Genomic DNA, 23,506 nt, shown 5'->3' with positions numbered 1-23,506 from the left:
GGGGGCTTGGGGCAGTGGGGAGGGACTGGAGGGGCTGAGGGGAGCGGCGTGGGGTGAGCCGGGGAAGGGATGGGGGTACCCGAGGGGGTGGGGTGAGCAGGAGGGGCCGGCGGTGGGATGCGGGGGGACCCGGGGGGTGGGATGGGGAGGACCAGGGGGCGGATGCCGAGTGTCCGGGAGGGACGCGAGGGGGTGCCGAGGAGGCGGGGGCCGGGCGGGGCCGGGGCGGCTCCACGTGGCTCATTAGCGGGCGGCGATTCAATATTTATGAAGTGCTCTCGTTCGAGTCCCAAGTCTTCGGCTCCAGTTACAAGGAGCTGCGTCACCCTCCGATCACATGGTAATTGTTGCTATTTCCAGGCTCCCAGCCTCGCGGAGCAGCACGGAAGCTCTTTCCCCTTTCCTTGGCTTTTTTTCTTTTTTTCTTTTTTCTTTTTTTTTTTTCCCTTCGCCCCCTCACTTTCCCCGCTCGGCGGCTCCATGCGAGCGGCCCGGCGCTAGCGCGGGGCAGCGGCGCTGCCCAGGATGAGCGAGCTGGAGGGGGACTTCGCCGCGCTGCTGCTGCTCAAGGAGGAGCGCATCAGGGAGCTGGAGCGGCGGCTGGGCGAGAAGGACGACGAGATCCAGGAGCTGCGCCGGCGGCTGCACAAGTGCCAGTCGGTGCTGCCCGCGCCCAGCCCGCACATCGGGCCCCGCACCACCCGGGCGCAGGGCATCTCGGCCGAGCCGCAGACCTACCGCTCCTTCCACGACCTCCGCCAGGCGTTCCGCAAGTTCACCAAGGCCGAGAGGTGGGCGCGGGGGTGCTGGGGGGATGAAGGGGCCGGGGCCGCGGTTGCCTTAACGAGACCAACTCTCCTTTAGACATACACGAGGGGCACTTTTGGCTTTGCTTTTATTTATTTATTTATTTTGTTTTGTTTTGTTTTTCCTTTTTTTCTTTTCCCTAACCACACGCTCACCCTGTCTGTTCCCCCCTCCCTGGGTCAGCGCATCCCTTCGCGCCCCCTGCCCAAGGCGGAGCAGGAACCCTCTCTTTCCCTTTACTTTGCCAGTGCTTTTCCAAAGTCCCGACCCGCAGCCTTCCCAGGGGCCGTGAATGCCGCACGTGTGCTTCAGTCTCTGCCCCCACCCTCTGGGCTCCCTCAGCTCCCCACGACCTCCCCGCGGTTCCCGTCTCCTCCCCGTCACCCAGAGCCACTGGAGAAAGCAGGTGGGGACCCCCCGGCACATCCTATGCCCCCCGTGTGCCTGCAGGGCTGTGCTGACAGCACACGTCCCCCTGCTGCTCCCACACCCCAGCATCGTGCTCAGTAACCTGGCCGGTTTGGGGGTGCTCCTGGTTTTTAATTAAGGTCCACTCAATTCCTCCCCGTCTCATTACCATGACGTGCTGCTGCACCCTGTACCCCTGAGCCCCATCGCACCCCAACCCACCCAGTCCTCCTGCACCTCTCCCCACCAGGCTGATACCTGCCAGTGGGCTCAGTGTCAGTGCGGGCACCATCCCCCCCTCCATCGACCCTTTTTCCAGGGGGCTGCAAGGCTGTCGTGGGCACGGGGCAGTGCTGCAGTCCAGCCCTGCCAAGGGAACAACGGTGCTTTCCAGTTCCTGATGCTGACCTGAAGAATAAATGGGCCAGCCTGGTGCCAGGGCTCTCTAATGGCTCTGTGGGTGTCTCTGACTTAAAAACTGCTGATGGTATTTTGGCTAATGTAGGTAGGGGGGGGAACTTGCCCTCCTAAGAGTCTCAAGCCTGTGTTTTAGCCGCAGCAGCTGGTAATGCTGTCTAACAGCTCATCCCGCAAGGTCCGTGAGAGGTTCGAGAAGTGTGTGATGCACCTCTCTTCTAAAACCCAGAGACACCTTCCGTAGCATCATCCCCTGATCCGATATTTAGACCCGTCGTCTTTCTCCTGCGCGTTGATTTCTAACCAGTGCCCACAGAAACCTCTTCATCCGGGCCTGGGATCAGCCTTGAAATGCTTTTTAATCTCTGAACATAAATAAACATCGATCTGTGGTGTAATTGTTTCTATTTATGGCTAGATTGTATGTAATATACACTGATGTTTAAAACTTCCAAGAAGTTGAAAACTGGATGCTAGAAACTCCTAGAAGTAGTGAAATCCCAACTGGAAGCAGAAAATCGAGTCTGTCCCTATCTGACAATACGCTGTGTGCCTCGTAACCCATCTGTAACGTGTAGCAGGGCCAAAGTCAGAAAGACTTGCAAAGATCTGAAGAAAGGGCTGCGAAAATAGAAAGGTACTGAAAGATGGATTTTGTCTGTAAGTATGTTTTTATGCCGTTGTTTCTCCCAAGAACGCAATTGTATGGATTGTAATGGAAGAAAGGAAAGTGCTTCTGTGTGGATGATCACGCGTACGGAGCTATTCTGATGTAAACCAGAGTTTATCAAAATATTTGGGACACTGCAACCATATAAAGTGCTGATCGTGTATGTTTTTTGGAATATACTTTTTCCCTGTAGTTTTCTTGATGTGTTACTACTGCTTGAAGAGATGCGTGGTGAGGGGAGAGACATACATGTGAATGATTTACTAATGTATATTTGTTCAGTGATATTTATTATTATTACTATTCCTGTGTACCTAAGCACGCTAAGTGTTTTGTGTTGTGCCACACCTTGATGGTAGCTGATGCTGCACCTGGTAGATACGTGCAGAAGCCCAAGGAGGGTCAATGTGCCGTTGTTTTTCCTGGCGCAGCAGCAGCCGGCCGCGGCAGGACGAGCTGGTGCAGTGACCCAGGCACTTCGCTAATGCCTCGGAAAGTGCTTCCTGAGAGGTGGTGCCGAGTTGCTAAGCAAAGTCTTTGCCACAGTGAGAGGCACTGTAAATGATAAATGATGCAAAAGGTAAATGATGAGGTGTACCTGAGGTGATTGGCTAGGTCGAATTTCCAGATAGGTGTGTGGGGATGTTCAAAGCCATCTGATTCCTGCAGCAAGGTGCTTTTCAAACCTCAAGGGGTTCTCATCTGCATTTTTCAGCATCTGAAGATGTTTCATGCTGCACAATGATCAACATGAGCTATAATCCCTGTCTTTTGTGGAATTTACTGAGAGGATGACTTGAAATGCATTCTCAAATTCAGAGGTGCGATATCTAATTCCAGCTTAATCCTGCCCGTTGGAGTCAACAAGCCATATTCATACCAACACAATGCTGCACTGCTTCGGAAGCTGTTAAGTGTCTTGAAGCAGCAAACAAATCTGTGTGCAGGTACGGGTGGGTGTGCCAGAGCCACAACCAAAAGGAGGCCATGGCCGTGTGAGCAGATGTACCCATCTGGACAGTCCTGTCTGTCTGTTCTTCCACACTGGTCTGCACCCAGTGCAGCAGGTTCAGGGCCAGCATTGCTTTAGGGATGGGATCCATTTCCCCACCGTGTTCCCAACAGCTCGTCTGGCCATGCTCGCCATGCCAGCGAACTTCGCCCTCAACTTTTTGAGGGGTTCCCCCCTGTCGTAGCTGGTTTTGGGAGGCGTTTGCCACAAGATGGCAGTGGGGGCCAACGTTTCACGCGAGGTGCTGGGGCCTGTCGTGGTCTCAGCCAAGCAGCCCTCACCCTGCTGAGGTCTTTTCGGGACGGGATCTCAGCAGGAACCTCTCGTTTTCATGCCCTCTGCTTCTTCTGAGGTGCTCGGGAATGCGCTGCTGCGAGTGTGTGTTTACCCGTGATGCTCGACCCCGGCATTAAGGGCTTTACCCCTCGGATGGAGGGTTAGAGCAGGTGCTTCTGGCTTTGTATGTCACCCAGCTGCCACCACCCAGGGTTCGGTGGTGACTGTGGCGGGATCAGCCCATCTCATGGCTGGTAAAGTCAGGTTTGGTTAATTTAGACGTGATCTCATCGTCCGCCAAGGAGACATCGATCCTGCCTCAGCCCCCGCCTGAAAGACAATGCGACTGGAGCTGTGTCCCTCGGGGCGTGCAGGGGGAGCATGCTGCAGCTGGCAAAAACACGGGCCCGCTGTGTTACGGAGGTGCCCGAGGGTGGGGAAGGACGGTCTGGGATCGGCAGCTCATCCAATATCCGGAATAGGTGGGCAGCTCTGGGTTTAACAGGCAGGGTTTGCTACTTCTGTGGAGCAATGTCTGCAAAAATCCAAAATTAAGAGGCGGGGTGGGGTGTCAGGGACAGCAGTGCTTTTGACATTAATTATTAATGCCCTTCTTTTGCCTCTGGTGGGGAGATCATGCTCGCGTGTACAAATCCACCTTGATCTCCTAAACCCACTGACATCGCTCAGGCTGGCCCAGACCTTAAAATGGGGAGGCAGGGGGAAAAATCCCCCGTTACCTGTGCAGCAGCACCCCAGCAGAGGTGAGGAGCCCACACGTGTGCTTAACCTTTAAGCCACCCTAAGAAATGCCTCTTTTTCCCTCATTTATCCATCACCGATCAGCTCTCATCCAGAGTGTGCTGTGGCAGCGCGTTCTTCGGGTATTTCAGCCCTGGGTGGTTGACAGGAAAGGATTTTATTAGATTAATCTGATTAACCTGAAATAATTTTATTAGATTCAATGATATCAGTGTGTATATAGTAAGAATTAACGGTCCAGGTGCTCCTGTTGCTTTCAGTGTCCTTAGTGCATCGCTGACCCGAAGCGAGGAAAATACGAAGGAGGAAAGTTTGACTGAGCGTTATTTAATTTGCAAACAGCCAGAAAACGCTGCAAAGGGAGCTCCTTGAGTCAGAGCCTGTTTTTTGACCAGCCTTCTCTCCGGTAATCCGAGTGGAGCAGCTCAGTCTGTGCACAAAGCGGTGAGATGTGCAGGGGAGTCCAGAGATGAGCAGGTTATCAGGTGCCGTGAAGTGAGGTGTGGCACAGGTTCTCGGGTCCCTGAGGTGCCTGAGGTTGGTGGGAGAAGCAGAAAGATTTCAGAGAGGGAAAGAGAAGCAATCGTTTGTGGCTAATCGATTGAAACCATTTCCCTCCATTTAATTTTTAATGGGAGAAGCGGCTGGACTGGGCTGTGCCTCCTTTCCCCTGCAAAACTAGCAGGATGTTCTAACTAGGGTGTACTTCAGGATGTTCTCTCGGTGCCATGAGCTGGGTCGAAGAAAGCCCACAGTGCCTCGACGCCAGGTCCTAGCACCCTTGCCAGAGGCTGCCGCACGTTCCTGCGGGCAGGATGCGGCCCGGAGGGGCAGGGGGGCTGCGACTGCCCATCCCCTGCCGACGCAGGGCTGCTCCCGGCGGCCCCCTAGCAATGCATTCTTCCCTCTGCCTATTTTTACTTGCCTCCAGCCACAGGCTGTTGGTGCCTCCCCAGGGACCAAGCCGCACTCGGGCAGATTTTCCTGCAGCTGAGGGGTGACCGTCCGGCACGCCTTCCCCTATGGAGTGTGTTCCTGGTTTGGTTACGAATCCCCCAAAATGTCATTGCACGTGAGCTTTAAAACCATAGCTGTGCTCCCAGGCAAGGTTAGGGCAAACTGCTTCTCTCTCAGATCTCTGATGTGAGCTCATTTTAAAGATATGGAAGGGAAAAGGGCTCTAGCAAACGTGCCACGTCGCTTCTGCGCGGTGGCTGGAGGGGACCCCAAAAGTGTGGAGGGGAAAAGGGCCCCGTGTCTCATTCACCTTCCTCAAAGCAGCGCCTAGATGTGGGCACAGGTGGTACCATAAACTACTTGGCCACAGTAGCTGTTTATTTGGTTCCTTTTTAGTCGCAGCAAGTGTCAGTTTTTGTCAGAACTTTATGCCGCATTATGGGGAAGGTAATTCTCCAGCAAAAATCCCCCAGGCAGCGAAGTGCATCAAAGTGAAATGAGATTGAAAAGTACTAAAATAACACTGCGTGTCCCTCTTTGCAGCTCTACTAATGAGAAGCTTGGGAAAAAAGCCTTCCTGAGATGTGCACTCAGTTGCCTGCAGAGCTGATGCAGTTCCTGGAAAATATCTAGCAGAGCTTGGCAAGGGGCTTCTTCGAGAGCTCTCCCCTGTGCCATGACCTCCCGGCTGGAAAGGATGAGGACTGCTTCGGCCTTGTCTTTTTTTTTCTCCCTTTTTTTCCCTACATTTTGCTCATGGATATTCCTTGAGCATATTTGTTGCATTAGTAATACAACCCTGTAGTCGCAAAGGAAGCGCGTGCGTGTGGAGGAGACGCTGAAATAGCTGGAGGAAGGGGGCAGAGCTCAGGACCGCGCATGGTGTAGCAGGAGCTGGGGCACTACAAGCCTGCCCACTGGGACTCGCAAGCAGCAATGATTATATTCTGGGCCAAATTCATGTTTTGGGCAAAGCCCAGGCTTTGTACAGAATTGCGCAAGGGAGGCTGGGGAATACCTGGGCACAGCCTCCAGGGGCAGCCTGCAGGACCTCTCCAGCAGGGCTGGGGCTGTTGTAGCACCGTGACCTCCTCCAGCTTCAGTCCTGATCAGTGGTCAATAAGTGATTGCCTTAGTTATGGATTGGCTTCCTCTCTTCCCAGGAAGAGGTGTGAATAAATCACCAAAAAGTGGTGTCCAGGGAAAACGTTTCACCATAGCACAAACAAACTGATTTAGATAGAGCAGTGCTAAATTAAAATGTCCACTTGAATCCATGGCTTCTTTCCTGTTGAGCCTAGCTGCGTGGTAAAAATCATATTTGGGGTGCTTTTTGCAATGCACTCTGATGTATTTGCTTCCAGTGTAACGGAGTAGGTATAACTCTTCAGTTGCTTTAAACATCAGAACAGTAAATGATATGTTACAGGGTAATATATGGTGAGCTTTATCAGAGGTATGTTACTGGTCACACATACTGGTAGAGCAGCAGGTGAACACAAAATCAAAGCATTCTTGACATGCAGTGATGTACAATTTGGGTTAGAGATGGTGGCAAAGTAGAAGCTGAAGATGTAAGTAAGCTTTATCGTATGTTTTTTGACATATGGTTTGTGGTAATGGAGTACAAGGCTGTGACTGATTCTAGCAAGTGCAACCCGATGGCAATTTTGAGTTATTTTCCTTTGCATTTTGCTCTTTGTTGGAAATTCCTATAAAATTCTCCAAGATAAAATCACTGCTGATATTTTAAATGGCCAATAAATGTATAATTTCTGTTTAAAAAAACCTGCTTTGCAATTGTTTGTAATAAGGGATCTGGTTCTGAAGCTTGTAATTCTTTCTATTTATGTGTCTGCCTGTAATATTGTCACTGTTTAATTTCTTCGAACTCCTTAATGTTTCACATGCAGAGAAGTGCCCCCAGATGAGTATTTGTTCATCCTTGCTCTGTATTATATATCCCGCAGTATATGAAATTGGGAATTGTAACTGGAGATAATTTCTTGAGCAGGTAATGTGCTGAGATCTCAAAGAAATACAGCCAAGCCCTCTAAATGACTTCATGTGTATGCTGAAGTTTGCGTGTGTGGTTGATGTCTTTGATGTAGCTGTAAGCCAAAATGCAACTTCAGTAGCTGGAATCAGTGGGTGTAGCTGGAAGGTAAAATTTAAGAAACTTAAAAAAAGACATCCTGAAGGGTGTTTTCCAACTGGGCTGTTTGTAGTACTTTGAAGGAGTTTTGGAGGTGGCTGTGGTGCAGAGAGAGAGATCTTGTGCTGCTTTGAGTAAGGCCAGAAGGGGTGTTTGTGGATTACCAAAGAATTTGCCTATCAAAAAAAAGCCAGAAGGAGTAAATATGTCACATCTCCCCTCTTGCTGAAGTCCACAGCTTCGGGAGGTGCTTTGGGGCAGTTGTAGAAATGCACGCTGATGTTTTCGAGGCATACTGATCACTAGCACAGGCACTTCTGGAATCCAGAAGAAAATAAATCTGTTTGCTGGGGGGAATATTGTGGGAATATGGTGAGCGTGAGGTGCAGGATTACATCTGGTGCAATTTGGAAAGGTGGCGCCGAGAAAAGCCATGAAGGAGCAAACAGGGTGGCTAACTCTGTTTTACAAAGCAGCTCTGCAGCTATTAGAGGGCAGCTTTATCCCATGGCCTGGAAGTGTGTGTTGGGTATGCTCCCACAGATTCAATCCGTTTATGGCTGGGGTGTAAAACACCCCCTTTTTATTTTTTATTTTTTTCAGTTCTGTGGGAAGCAGATCCCAGCTGGGTGGGGGTTGTTGCTGCAGTCACAACCATGATGCAGCGCAGGCTGTGGCATGGCGGGGAGGATTTTTGGTAAAATAGCTGGGAAGCTGCTTTATTCTGGCAGACACACAGGGAAGTGTTGGCAGCAACAAGGCTGTGTCTCCAAGGGTACTCCAAGGCTTTTTTGCTTTTCATCTCCCAGCACTTATCACTGGAGGGCAGTGGTGACTGAGAAGATGACTGGAGGAAGAAAGCCACGGATAAATAATATGGCATAGCTCCTGGAAGATGAATGAAGCACATGCTCAAGGCACTGAGCATGGCATTGAGGATTAGAGTGAGGATTTTAAGATTTAAGGTGTTTTGTTGTCTTGCATTACATTAAAGCCATGTCTCGCCCTTCAGAGGCGAAGCCTGCGAATGCCTCCTTTCTGCTCGTGACGTCCCTGTGATGGGGGAAGAAAACAGAGCGTGGAAATCCCTTTCTGCACAGCCCTGGCCCATTTTCTGCTGCCTTCCCACGCAACGATTTGCCCCCTTCTTTCTGCAAATCCTTTTCTGTTCTGCTCACACGGAGGTGGTCCCTAAAGAGCAATGGGATGGTCACTAGGTGTTTAAATCAAGGGCAGCTCCACCAATGCCATAGAGAAGGACCGAGAGGGTGCATGCAGCACAGTATTTATGTGCCACTGCTTATTTTTAGTGAGCACTGGAGGGCAGCAAGAAGTGGCATCTCCACAGGCTACAAAAGCCTTTAAAATCTAATTCATCATCAGAATGCCTTCAGCGAGCATGCAGACTGGATGCACCACGTCACTGATGCCACGGGCGTCGATGATGCTCGTTGCCCTCGTGGCTTCCTGCTGCCCGTCAGTCCCTCGGCAATGGGAGCAATGCGCTCCTTCACCCACGGGTGCCAGCTCCCTTTTTCTTTGGAGACCCTTGCAGTAAGAGAAACCAAACTGGGACTGAGGTGAGTGAGACAGCTGCACGTGCTGAGCTCGGTACGCCTTACGCCGGTGTTCTGTGGCTGCTGTGTGCTGGCATTCCTTCGGTCTCTGGTCAGAAAAGCAATGAACTAGCTCCATGGATCAGAGCTGAAATCGGTCTCCTTTTTGGCTCTCGAGAGCCTTGCTCTGCTGATTCAAGTGAAATCCAGGGGAAGCTGGGAAGCAATCAAATGACAGAGTATTTTATTCTGGCAGACAACCCCCCTTTTTCCTGTTGTCTTTTGTTTAAGAAAGTAGCAGTCATCCTATAATTATTCAAAGACGATTTTTAATTTTTCCTTTAAAAGAGAATATTTTCCTATTCCTCAAATAGCAGATTACCTTGGCAGGCCAAGAAAAAACCTTGTACTTTAAAAAAACAAACAAGCAAAAAACAAACAATAGACTTCTATTCCCATGTAACAGGGCAAGGTTTAGCTAGAGAAGCGCATCTTGTAGGCACAGGCAGTTTTCTAGCACAGGTCCCAGCTCTAGTTCCTTTCAAGACCAGAACATGGAGTTGAGTAATGGCATGAGAGCTTACTGACGCGCACTGGTTTGTTTGCTGATTTGATCACTGATAGAATGGAAATAACACTGTTTAGAAGAGGATAATGGGATATTTATCTGCTCAAGATTACAGTCTCCTGTTTCAAGTGTCTCACCTGGGTCTTAATATTTATCTGGTGGAAATGCATTCATGGCATTCACCTACCAGCAAGGAGCTGCAGCTGTGCTCACAGCAGGACAGTGCTTCAGTGCAATGTGACATTTCATCCCACCTACCATAGCCTACAGCTGAGGGATTTTATTCCCAGCTCTGTACTGGAGCTCCTAAGACAGGCCAGCAGGAACCACCAGCTTTCTGCTGAGTTTGACTTGCATGCCTACTCGACACCTTACCCAACACGTGTGGCTCTTGTGTTATGAAATTAATTTTTCCAGCACGGGTAGGGGGGAGGTTCTCCACACAGGCTGTGTATTTCCTGCGCAATTGAGGCGATGTGGTGGAAAAGGGGTTTTGTTGGTTTGGTTTTAAGGCTGCAAAACAGATTTAGTATTTTGATGTTCAATGTCGGAATCGGTGGCAATGAATGTTTTGTCCCACGGGAGACAAGAGGCAAACCTCGGGCACCTGAAGAGACACAAAGCCTGAGCACAGCAGACAGCAGCAAACCAGAATTCATTTTGGTGTAGAAAAGAAGAAACAATGAATAATCAGGCTCAGTGAAAGTGGGGAAGAAAACACGCTTTATGACTCTGAGGTACATTATGTGTGCTTAACCAGATGTGATTTATGTGAATGTTTCCACTGCGCTGAGCGGCAGGATGGAAGATGTCCTGGAGAAATTGCCTGCAAAAGTGGCCACAGTTTCAGATTCCTTTTTGCTGCTTCTGCTTTCAGACCATTCAAGTTATCTTTGAAAACAACGAAAACTCAGGTACCTGCAAGAGCCTTTTGAAGAAAAACCACTGGGTCAGAGAAAAAAAAAAAGGCATATTTGTTCCTTTGAGTTGATAGCTTTCTATGTGAGGCTTTTATTTTACTTAAATGCATATATGTGTTATTCCTAGTACTGAGAAATGTTTAGCTCGCATTGGCAGATATAGCACTGCCATGCAAGGGTTATGCAAAAGAGAAAAAAAAAAAAAAGGAATGCATTGAGAATAGAGTTGTTTTTATTGTACAATAGACTGGACAGCAAAACTACTCTGCATTGGTTGTTTTTGTGCAGTTACTCCCAAATACATATGTTGCTCATTTCCTTGGCATCTAAGGGTTGAAAAACACTTAGATCTCCACTCTGGGGCTCAAAATCAATCCCGAATGTGGCCACAGGTTTTCCCATGGGGCCAAACCACTACCAGGTTGTGGAGGGGCTCCAGATCCACCAAAAGGAGCCACCAGCATGATGGGGTGAAGACAGAGCCACAGAGCTCATGTGAAGGGAAAGTAGCATCAGTAATGGTATTTGCATGGGGCAGTGACTGGTGGAAGACTTGTTCCTCTTAGGAAGTGGGAAAGTATTATTAAAAAAAAAAAAGTATCAGCAATGGAGTTGAAAGGGTGAGGTGCAGATTATAAGGGCTAATGAAGGCTATTTGTTGGTGCAGCGCAGCAAGACACAGTTTCTATTTCAGATGAAATCTTCCATTTTACTTGCAGGTATGAAGAGCTGGGAACGTGACACAGGATGCAAGCTGGAGGCTGGTATGTGGCTGGGGACATGGTGAGGTTTAGGTTTGCCCTTTTCACAAAGTCTTTCTGAGAGCTCTGGCAGCATTTTGGCCTCAATGAGGAAAAAATCCCAAGATCAGCTTTTATAGGAAAAATTTTTGTAGTCCCTTATAGAAAAACACCACAGGTGCTACAGGATATTTTTAACTGTAGGTTTGAAGGTGTTTTCCTTTGGAAGTGAGTCTCTTTGCACACATTGTGCAGATGCAAAGGTGAATCACTTGCTCATGATGGGCGCATTGGTAGATGGCAGGGTCAGGAAGGAAGACCTAAGGTGTCTGATCCAAGCCTCGTGCTCAGCCAGTTTATGGACACTGCTCCAAAATGTAGAGTTCTCTAAGGCCATGGGAGCTATTTTTGCACTGTTTTGTTTCTTTTTTTTACATTTCCTTTGCCAGCTTCTCCTGGTGACAGTATAGAGTAGGATTGCAGGGTGACTTAAAATTCATCATCACACCTTTTTGTTGTTCTGTTCTCCTTGTTTTTGGGCACCCGCTTAAAAGCTGTGAGGCTACCTCTATTCGCATACGAGCCCAGAAGCAAGCCTCCAGCTTGCTCTTTGGGCTCTGCAGAGATGAGATGCAGAGTACACATTGGTGCCTGGCTGGCTGTAAATGCCTTGTGCTCGGCTGAGGACTGTGTGCATCTCTCTCTTTTTTATTATCAATATTTAAAGGCTTTTGGCAAGGTAAAGTCAAGCTCTGCCACAGCTTGCTCCCTGGTGCAATGAGGAGTTGCTTCTTCAATGCACAAGGTGTGTGAATGCCCGGGTAGATGGTACACCATCCATCTTCTTGGTGGCATTGTGTCTCACTTCAGTCCTTCAGAAAAGGACTACTAAATACTAAAAAAATAACATCAAAGCAGCATGAAAGGTTCCTTCCCCCCCACATTGATTTTTTTCACGCTCCATTAAGAAATCTGTCTCTGGCGAAATCTGTACGTCCCCTTTCATTGCATAATGTGTTGCTGGGGCATTAGTGTAGGGTTTTGGCAGTCAGGCTTTCCATGCCTTACTCTGATCTGCAGTTTTTATTATCAGATGCCCAGTTCTGGGAAGGATCAGACTGCCTCTTGGAAACGTGGACCGGGGTAATTGGTCTCCCCTGCAGAAACCCTGATGTTTTGCATCTTCTGCCAGGCTTGCTTTTCTGCCTAGCAGCCTTGGTAGAACAGAGAGGGCTGAACTTTGCAATTTGTCCCTTCCCTCCACGGCATTAAAATAATTGTTTAAAAAAAAATATACGCCAAAGTGGATATTTCGTCTTCTGGAACGGGATTGACTGTGGCAGCTCCAGGCAGAAGCTCATTCCTCTGTATTGCTGGAAAGGATGGCTCAAGCTGGTGTGGGTATTATGGATATGAAATGAGGATTTCTGCTGGAGCAGCTTCTTGCTCTATAAAACTATGTGCTTGGGGGCAGAAGAGGAAAAATGCGTGGGAAAGGGAAGTGGAAATGGTGTTGGGGTCAACTGGAGGACAGTCTTACAGAAATTTTGGTGCCTGATTAATCTCTTCTACGTCTGTGCGGTGAAATCTATCCCAGTGAATATAATCAGCTCGTTGCAGAGACTATTTGCATCCAGGAGATGTTGAATCACTTGTGTGTTTGCTGCCCAGCTCCTTCTTCTGCAGCTCATTATTAGCTCTTGTACCTTATTAACTGGGTTGACCCATAATCTGCTATCGCTACTCCTGTACAATGGTGTCGGTAAAACTGATTTCTACCTTTAATGTTACGTTGGCTGACTGCATAACATCAGAGTCTTTTGGGGTAAATGTTTTTTCTCCTTCTCCTTCAGCCTGGTTCTAAGTAAAGAGTTGATTTTTATCAGATTTATAAGAGATTTTAAATAAAGTCTAAATAAGATGTTAAAATAGGGGGAGAAAAATCACACGAACGTATCGGTTAGTTGTCTGCTTAAATTATGTCATTAATCTCCCCAGCTAGTGTTTCTGCAATCATTTTTGCCTAGGCAAGCATGTGAAACAGTCCATTTGAGCTGCTTTTTCCCACCATGAATATTCTTCTGACCCCATCCTGGGCCTGTGATTCATTAGGAACTGGAAGCAGCAGTTATTTGCGTGGGTGTTGAATTTACTCGTCATGCAATCATTTTCACATTGTGAGGCATAATACGGAGCTGATAAAGTCCGTACATCTGTATTCTGTCTGGGTTTCCGGACTGAGAAGTCTGCAGGATGTTGGACTGACAGCATTTGTAAATTCAGCGCGTAGCCCTGATTTATAGAAAGAGGCTCTACTATTACATTTATATTCTCTTTTGAACCCTTTTACTGTGCCCAAAAGATGTCGAATGGCAGCAGAATGAATGAAAATTACTTCTGTTTTCACAAGTGGTTATGTTATAAGGCCAGTGAGGCTGGCTGTGATCATCTAGCCTGATTTGCAGGAGATGGGCCATTAGCCTTTTTGGAGATTTTGTTCTGCCTAGTGCATTTCTGTCTTAAATAATAATAATAATAACAACAAAAAAAATCCTCTGTGTGTGGTTAAAAAGTTTGCTAGTGGCTGAGAAAGCACCATGATCCCTTGCAGCTTGTTGGAAAGATGAATTGCCCTAATTGCGCTGCCTTAAACATTTGTTCCGTGTTTTAAGCCTCGATTCGTCTAACTTCATGGTGCTGCTGTTAAATCCTGACGCCGCTGCTTGCTGGACGAGCTGCCCGTTCTCACGCTTTCTGGACGGCGGCTCATTGCTTTTAACCTCCCCTCTGCTGGGATAAAAGCCACTGGCAGCTAAGACATGCTCAACGAGTTTGCGTTTGTAAGTCTGTTTACGTCTGTCTTAATTATGTTACATTGCTGTGAATGCTTTTTCAACCCAATTTGCAGGCAGTTTAACAAAACCCTCTAGTTGGCTTCATAAGATCTATTTTCCGTACAGCCATATACATTATATTGCTTTAATTTCTTCCTCAGTTAAATGGAGAATCGCATATCCTGAAGGGTGTTCAGGATCAATGTCGAGCCAAAACAATTATCTGTGCAATTCTATTTGCTGTCTAAAAATATTTGTGGAGTGCTTGCTTTCCTCCAGCCATCCAGAGTGTTTCTTGATCTTCAGCAAGTTTTGAAACACCATCAGTAAAGAAGACCTCGAGGTCTGCACCCCGTCCCCACCCCCCCCACCCCCCCCCAAAAAAAAAATTTAAATTCCAGCGTATTAAGACCTGATCCACTCCATTTTGCGGTGATCTGGCTGTCCACAGACTATGTCCCCCTCTGTGTTTTGTCTGTTAAGACGCTGACCTGTAAGATCATTTTGTTTTCCAGGGATTTTCCAGGGACTTGCCAAATAACGGTATTTTGCCTTCTTAAGGAAGCCATGCCATGACCGCAGAGTTTAACATCCTGACTTTTCCTGCCCCCCTTCAATTGTGTGAATTAAATGGAATTTGTGCAATTCCAGTGTTTATAACCAGGCTGTGCTTAGGTGGGCAGGAGGCTATTCTCTCTGGCCCATGGTGTCTTGGCAAAGCCACTCTAACTTTTCAATTTTGTTCTGCAAAAGCTCTCCTTTCTCTCTCATTTTATTTTAACAATTTTCTTCTTTGTCTAAGGTGTCTGGTGCCATAGGCACAGGTGGTCTTCCATGTGGAGACCATCAGGATTGGCACAGCTCTCTTGCAGTAGGTGGACTTTGTTGTTCTAGAAATGGGGCTACAGGCAGTATGTGTGTGTGTGTATGTATGTGTATATATATATATATATATATACACATACATACACACACACACGCACTCTTACACACTACCCCCATACATATATATATATTCTATGTATGTCAGCACATAGATGTGTCTCTGGCCTATGTAGCTCTTTAGGTTATGCTGTTTGCAGTTGCCACATTAAGAACAAGAGAGTGGCTTTGGCCTCATGGGATGTCTCCTGGTCCTCTCTTCTCCTGCAGTCACATCATGACCCTTCCCCTCCCTGCTTGCACTGGCAAAAGGCAGCTCTGAACACTGGGTGTGGGGGAACAGTCAAGTCGTGGTTTCAGCCTGTTTCTGCTGCTCGAGTGTCTGTTTGCCTCAGAAGCTGCCTGAGCCTCATACTCCGCTAATGAAACCACAGAGGTAATGATTTCCCAGTGTGTAGGAAACATTTTCCGGGCATTACCTTGGAGTAGCCTTCAGACCCACACAATGCTAATGGGATAATTATGACCCAATTTCACCTGCTTAGGCACTGCTTTCACTACAGTCAAGTGTTCCTGAAGAAGTGAAATGTCATCCTATTCTCAGATGATCTTTAAAACCTGTAGGTGGTCTCTCATTTTTTGCCTGTACAGGTACAGCTTTCACTTGTATAAGCTTAAAGATATATTCAGCAGATAGTAATTACTGTGTTTATCAGTTTATAAAGTAGGTCCTGGCACACTAAAGTAAATGACAGTTTATTGATCTTTAACCAATACAGGAGGTTAAACACAGATTTTTCTTTCTCAGTATACTTCTCACTTAAGAGCACCACATGAAAATGCAGGCTGGAAGTGAGATGTGGTGCAGGTGGGTTCGGGACTCACATTACCAGAACCTCCAAAATAAGACGAATCACTGGCAGAGATTGTACCACAGGCTCCAGTGGAGCTGGCTTTGTTCGAGCAGCAAGACAAGAAGGTGGCAGCTGAGACCGAAAAAGAGCTGGGAGCTCATGGCGAAGAGGTTTAGATCTGTTGTAGCTGTGTTCAGCAGCTCTGATTTAAACAAGCTCTTTTTCCTTGCCAGTGCCAGCACACTGTGCTGGCGGGTAGAAGTATCCCTGTTTTTGAGCAGGTAACTGGATGGCATGTGTTCACATGGACGTTGTTCATGGGCTGGGAGGTCTGCAGCTGGTAGCCTCAAGAAACTGTAGATCCAAAAAAAAATAAAAAATAAAAAATCCCAGTGACCAGAAGCAATGTGTGGCAAAGGGACAGTGTTTGGGACTTTGAAGCACTTCGCAAGCATAACTCTAGTTCTAAGAATGCCATTGTCTGAGCTGAAAACAGTGGCTAAAGCAGGAACTTGTGCCTTCAAACAGCAGCGTGCCCCTGTGTAAGGACCTGGCTTTGCAGCCGAAGGAGAGCTGAAGGTGCTGCTCTGGCACTGCTCAGTGACAGCAGACAGACAGACAGCATCCGACAGGGGCAGAGGGAAGAAAGTGCCTACGGAGTGTTTCTCTGTATTGATGCTTCCCTGGGGCTGCTGGAAGCACCTTGAAACGGGCTGAGCTCTGAAAACCCAAATCGCTCCTGGCCCCACAGTGAAAGGTCGGGAAAGCCGCGACGGTTCTGCCTTCTCATGCTGCCATTGGTCCTAAATTTCTGTTGCTCAGATGAGCTTGGTGGAGCAGTTGGTAGCTCAAGGAAGAAAGGCTCGGTCCCACGGTGTGGAAGGACAGCGGGCAGGGCACTGAAGAAGCCAGGTGTGAGGCTGAGGATGGCGAGGTGGCAGCTCTGCCATCTCCTCTCCATCCACAAGCTGTTACAGGAGGGAAGGGAGCTGTGGGAGAACAGGGCAGCTCGAAGTGCAGGGACACGGCGATGTTCGTGTGCATTCATAGGGGTGAAGTGGTGTTATCCATAGTGTGCTGAGGATGAGTATCACATACATTAGGGGCTGCCAGGTTGGGTTATGCTCTTGGTGCTGGCTGAATGCTGTTGACCAGGCCCAGTGAAGAGCCAGGGTCAGGTCTGGAACGCAGGCAGAGGTGGCCGAGCAGTCCTTCACTTCCGGAGGGTAAACACACGTGGATTGTTTCGGTGCCATCTGCCATACGATGCAGCGTGCGTTATGGTTAAGGCCGTGACAGGCTCGTGCCTGGACTTCAGGTTACCCCTCAAGGCAACCTCAGTACCGTCCAGGTCATCCCTCGGGGTCCCGGTGAAGGAGGTGCTGTGCAGAGGATGACTCTTAGCTTAATGCTGGGAAGTGGTTAAAAGCGATCAAAAATATAACGCTTCAGTTGCCGGCGAGCAGAGGGAGGTCGTTGCCGAGGGAAAAGCTTGAGGGCTGCTCAGACCCCGAGCCTTCCCGGGAATAAGAAGTGCTTTCAGACCTGCATCCCCACCCTCTGCTCTCATAAAAGGGCTCACAGACCAGAAACCTTTAAGCAGATGGTTTGAATAAGGTAAAGTACATAGCCGGCAGTGCCCTCAGGTACGTCTGGGTAACCACATCGACCTCCGAGGAGCTCCACAGATGCAAGCAGAGGTTGCATTGGCCCAGGGGGACCAGGCAAGGTTGAAAGGCTGCACTGTTCAGACACTGGTATTTTTATCAGTCGAACCCTGGGGAAGGATTCCTGGGCCAAAGCTGCCAAACCCCCAGGAGCAGCCCTAGGAATGTTTTCCACGGTGGCGGGAGGAGCACAGCCGTGAATGGAGGAGCCGTGGGATGGCAGCGATGTTCCCCATGCCAGCAAGACCCCAAGACGAGAGCGAGAGGGAAGATTCATGAATTAATATGTTTGGGCAGGAAAAAGCTGGCTGGTTTGGGGCTTTTAAAACTTAAATCTGCTCAGCGGGAGGAGCGGGGGGCCTCATTTTTATTTGAATTTGCCTGTCTTCCAGTTCTGGACTTTTGGCCCTCTTAATGCCTTTACCTGGCATGCCAGAAAATGCCCTTCAATGCTGACACTCCCTCCACATCATGGTGTCCCCATGATGTAGTGCATTGCTTCACTGTGCCACGGCCCCTGCCCCGGTACCAGGAGGTGGAGAGGCAGCAGCAGGAGATGCGTTAAGGAATGCAGAGGCAAGCCTCAGGTCCTGTAGCCCTCATGGAGAGTCACAAATCTGCATGTTGTGCCTGAGTGCCCAACCGTGCTTTTATGCCGAAAAGTGGGGATAAAGCTGTGGGCATGCCCTGTTAACACAACTCCCTTTCCTGGGTGCTCTGAAGACTGTTTCGTGGCTGTGTGGTCTTCCCCCAGGGGAAGACAGCACTTTGAGTGCCAGGTACTGTTTTCTGCGAGAGAAGGTGGTTACATGTTAGGGGGGAGGTGATGTCTTCTGGTTTGCGACCTTGTCCCTTAAAATGCGTTGTATTGACTAGATAAAAGAAAAAGAAAAAAAAAAAAAAAGGTGCTTGGCAGGGAGATGCAATTTTTCCGGCTCCTTTGAACTGCCTGGCATCACCTATAAATCAAGCACTGGATGCAGGGAGATTTAATGCACGACCCTTTTTGGTGGCTAAGTGCAACCTTTCCGCTTCCCTCCTGTAAGCCCTGGGCTGGGGCCGGACGAGGCGGTGCCGCACTTGGCCCTGCTGCCTGGTGTGGGCTCCCAGCAGCTCCTTTGAAGGGGCTGAGGTATAAATAATTAATACCTGCTAAATTATTCATGCTGGAAATACAGTACATGAATTTAGCAAGCTGACCAGGATAAGAATGAGTAATTATGTTAAATAACCCATAAAGCGTGCAGCTAGCAGGAGCTGCAATTTGTTCACGTTTTAGGCTGCTTTACATTTTTAGGAACAGAAATGAGCCACACTGGTATAAACTACAGTTACAGTTAAAAAATATGGGTTAAATGATGTGGTTTGAGTCATCAACAGACAAGGTGCACTCTCACGTTTGATAGGATTTGTGTTCACATGGTCAGCTGGCCATTTTTCCTTTGTGGGGTGGAAACAGGTACTTTCTCTTTTTAAGCTTTAATCACTGCTCTCTGCAAGAACTTGCAGCCATCTCCAAGTATTAGCAGCGCAGTGGAAGAAATTGTCCACCATATGCCCTGTCCCAACCTCTGCACACTTTACTGTTTCTTTCCTATACATCACTGAACAGGTAGACAGGTAGGGGGAAAAAGTATTAATGAAAGCATTATTCTAAATCCGTTAGCAACATGGGCAAAGTCCTAATAATGATGTACAAAGATTTAGTTTTGCAAACATGTGTAAGTAACTGCATGCTGCTCAGTGGGCAGCAAAACCCAAATATATGGTAAAAGACTTTTCCAGTAAAGAGAAGACGTCATTTAGTAGTTTAAAAGGGAGAACACTGCATTAATGCAAAACTTTGGGTTCAACAAATTAGTGTTAATTGAGATTTTAGAACTGGAAATGGTCAGGAATTGGAAGAATGCTGCTAAAATGGGCCAGTGAGAGAAAAATGGAAGAAATGCTTTCAGTTTCCCAAGATAAATTGGAAAGGCTTGGCACTTACTCTGCTCTGGGTTTTCACTCTCATCAAGGTGATGAGATCTCTACTGAGAACCTTAAAACCTGCTATAGCTCTAAAGGTCTTGGTGCAACTTTTCAATAAGATGCATCAGCATGCAGATATTATTAGCATATCTGGGGTAATTGCAAGTAATGCCTCTTAATAAAAGTAAGAGGAGAAGCAGCAGGTGAGGTGAAAAATGAGTTCTTTTCCATTCATGATTGCATAAGATTGTTATTTGAGACGAGGCTGTGTTGTGAAGAGATGACTGGTGCAGTTCCTGCTCCCCCTTTGTATGTGGGTTCATGGAGATTCTGCGGAGATATTTCGAATCCAGCTCAGGATGTAGGAATCGAGGAGCAAAATCTGTTTGTGGTCTGACAATGGCTGCTTGTTTCTTTGAAAGAGCACAGGTTGCAGAATTGTGCTCGGTCACAGGCTGTGTGTCAGACGTAGGGTGCACATATCCAACTTCATCTCCTGGTAGATGTCTTGTGGCTTATTTTGTAAAGATATTTTGTGGCTTAGCCTCAATATCATGCCTCTTTCTTTCAGCATCATTAGCTGGACTAGTAAAATGTATTGCCTCAGTTGACAAGCTGGGCTGGGACATGCTGTTACTTACTCTTGGCTGTAATCTGGGCTGACCTCGCTTGGCCAACCAAAGAATTGGGTTCTGCACCGTTTTGGCCTGAGGATAAATTTATTTCCCTGAATCTCCTAATCTGATTGGTTTTGATCTGCCTCTTAAAAACATTATTTACCCTGTCTTCTGAGTGTCCCCTATAAAACAGATAAAAGCTTGAGGGGGAAAAAACATCTATTTAAATCTTCCATTCTAGTTGGGCTCCTGTATTGATTCTTTCCCCATAATTTAGTCCCCTCTGCTCAGCATTTGCTTTTCTGCTGCCCAGTCAATACCAATTCCGTCTGGAAATTACGTTAATGTTTTTTAAATAAGATTTCCTTGCAAAGTTTAACTTTCTCTTTACATCTGAGGAGTTTGGGAAGGAAGGTTTTTTTTTGTTTGTTTGTTTGTCTTTAGGTGATGGATTAATAGCAATTGCAGGGGTATGTGTAGTGGTATTAGCATGAGTTGTTTTATGTTTACTAGGAAATATAAAGGGAAAATGAAAAGATTCAGACTTCTGAAAAACAAATCATTAAAAAATCTTAAGAAATGAGGCTAGATACAAAATTGTGATATATATCAACAAAGAAATGTCTTCCTTTTTCAAATCGGTCATGTTTTGCAGTTACATTCCTCTGCTAATGCTAAAAGATGGAGATGTTTAGGTTTATGCATGCTGAATTTTTGGCACATGCCCAGAATTGTTGCATGTTATCTTAGTGGTGATGTGTATTGGGTTTTGAGCTGAGAGCCAGGAATTGGTGTGAATCGATGAGCTCCTAAAGGCTCACATATAAGGCCTATTAGTGAATCAAATCATTGATCCAAACTTTCAACAAATCAATCTTCTGCGCCTCTTTAAGGGGAATGCATACAGGAGTGGTAAATCAAACCCACCTAAAATGTGAGGTGTGGTCTGCAGGGCTCTCAGGCAGAGTTACCATGCCTCTGAAAGAGTTTTGGGTTTGCCCTTCAGGTAAACTGAATATTCAGGCTAGAGAAGGCTGGGAGTTTGACTCCTGTAAGCGACATACAGAGAGACTGTGCTACAGTTTATGTAAGAGTCCTGTTTTATATAAATAAGCTCCTTAATATACCATATGGTCATTTCTTTACAGTTGCAGTAGCAAACTTGTTAAAAACTTCTAGTGTGAATCCTATCTTCTTGCTGAGAAATGCAATATATTAGCTTTCAATTCCCATTGACACTTCTGTGTCAGACACTCTCCCTCCCTTCCCCCCCCCCCTTTTTTTTTAAAAAAAAAATAAAAATCCAGGCATATTTTTGCTCCAACACTAAATTTGGTTGACTTTCTTGTTTGGTGATGATTCCCCAGGTATCTGGTGTGAGCGTAGCTGTACCCCTGGAGCCGGGAGTAGGGCAGTAGAGGGCGGCATTACTCCTTGTCTGCTGTGCTCTCTCCTCCTAAAAGAAATGAGATTTAAAAAGCGGGGGGGAAAAAGAAGAATGTGGAGAATGCTGTGCCTGGCAGAGCTGCAGGCCATGTAAGGGAACAGAGCGGGGCCAAACACTCACCGAGCAGGGCGAGGGCGCACGGTGCTTCACACTATGTCATGCCCAAATCACGAGCTGAAAACTGCTGTTTTACTGACAGTCCTGTCTTTTACGTGAGAAAGAGGAGGAAAAAAAAAAAGGAAAAAAAAAAAACCCACACGTATTTACCTGTAAAGGAGCAGGGGGATTTTCAAACTGTTTGTGAATTTGCACTCTCGTTGCAGAGAGCAGAAGCACGGGACATATAGGGGCTGGAAGCTCTGGGTTTGCCAGCCCGGCTCACCCAGAGCAAGCGCAGGAGCTGTGGTTTCTGCACGGTGGTGTCCAGGCAGTGAGAGCAAGGCTGGAGCCCCGCACCTTGCCCAGGGGTTGAAGCGTGATCCGAAGCGGGCACTGTGCGGGTGAGAAGAAAAGCGCTGCCCATCCCCTGATGCACCCAAGGCAGCAGGGCAGTCAATCGAGAGATGTTGGGAGTGCGGAGGAAATCAGGCGTTGATGGCCTCTAATGCTCTGATGAGTAGAGCAATCAGTTCGAGCAGACTGTGACAGAGAGAAAGCTGTGAGCATAAACATTTTTACACACTCAGAGAGCCCAACCTGATGAAGTTTTCCCAAGCATAAATAAGAAATAGCTGTGGAAGTCAGTGGAGCACTGTAAAACCTTTGTGAAACCCAACATGAGCCCCTGTTTGCAGATTCTGCCTGGATGATTCATGGATGTTTCCTTGGTATCTTAACAAGCCGGGTCCTCTGTGGGATATGGCCATTTATTCGGAGCCTTAAATGACCAGGGGATCAACGTGGACTACAAAGCCTTTTTGGAAATGTATTCTGCAAGCTAAGAATTGTGGAGAGAAACAGATATTTGAATAAAAGTGGTTTTTCAGTAAAATATGCCCAGGATGAGGTGGTGTTAGACAAAGACTTCAGAACAAATTCTAGCATGAATCTGTTTCTAAAAAAATTTAAGTTGCCTGCCTACCTTTAAGAAACACCAGTCTGTCCAGCTGCATAAAATACAGATTTAAAATGTTTCATGCTTATTGTTATAAATACCTGAAACATCCACATAATACTTTCTAATAAGCAGAGGAATTAATTTGATTATATAAAGAGACAGTGCACTTGTTCACAATGCGTTCACCATAAGATAATGATAACAACGCGCTGGTTATTTTCATACTGGTGATAGAGTAATCCATGTTTATTTATAATCCAATTTCAGATATAAATGAATTGTTTTGAAGGTAGGATAAATCAGCTCAAAGAACCACAGCAATTATGGTAGGCAAGTGGCGCATTATGGTGAAAAGAGAGAAGAAATGCTCCGGGTCCAAAAGGGCAATGAGAGGGAGCACCTGGATTGCCAGTGCCTGGGGCAGGCAAGGAGTTTGCCCCGGGAAGTTAAGAAATAGTGTCAAGCAGCTTCAAAATTAGGCCATAGAAATGAGCTGCTGTAGTTTAAAATATTTTTTTTTGGGGGTAAGCAAGTGTCTTGCTGTTCGTGCCTTCACAAGTACTCTGCTCTCGTCCTCTTGCAGCCAGAGAACTGTGATTGAGAAGTCAGTGAGAAGGCGAAGGAGGTCTGTGGCAATGGAAGATGTGGCTGGATGCTGAAAGGTGATGCCTCTAGCTGAGTTTTTGCGGAGGGGTTTTACAAGTATACCAGGCATTGCAGGTTGACTTACAAGACAAACATCACTGCTGATCAACCCAAGTATTTACCAGCACACCACTGAATGCCAGTTCCAAAAATCCTACTCCCAAATGTGCCATGAGAAGCTGTTGTTGCCAGTCAGAGCCCAACACGGTCTATACAAAGAGAAACAAAGATATGATCTCACACTGATAAGGTCAGTAGGAGCAGAGGAATGAATGCAGGAAGAC

At 47.2% G+C, this 23,506-nt stretch overlaps 1 protein-coding gene across 1 annotated transcript in view; it reads left to right on the top strand.

Moving 5' to 3' along the window:
* Positions 1–337: 337 nt before the first annotated feature.
* Positions 338–23,506, top strand: part of PRKG1 (protein kinase cGMP-dependent 1) — a 466,091-nt gene continuing 442,922 nt past the window's right edge. Inside the window, exon 1 of the mRNA XM_040562953.1 lies at positions 338–791. Coding sequence (XP_040418887.1) covers positions 526–791 — 266 coding nt within the window. The 5' untranslated portion in view covers positions 338–525. The remainder of the gene's footprint in view (positions 792–23,506) is intronic.

This window comes from Cygnus olor, chromosome 7 (assembly GCF_009769625.2).
Source record: "Cygnus olor isolate bCygOlo1 chromosome 7, bCygOlo1.pri.v2, whole genome shotgun sequence".
NCBI classification, from domain to species: domain Eukaryota; kingdom Metazoa; phylum Chordata; class Aves; order Anseriformes; family Anatidae; genus Cygnus; species Cygnus olor.
The sequence above is the reverse complement of the archived record's forward strand: the minus strand, read 5'-3'. Positions and strand labels throughout refer to the sequence as shown.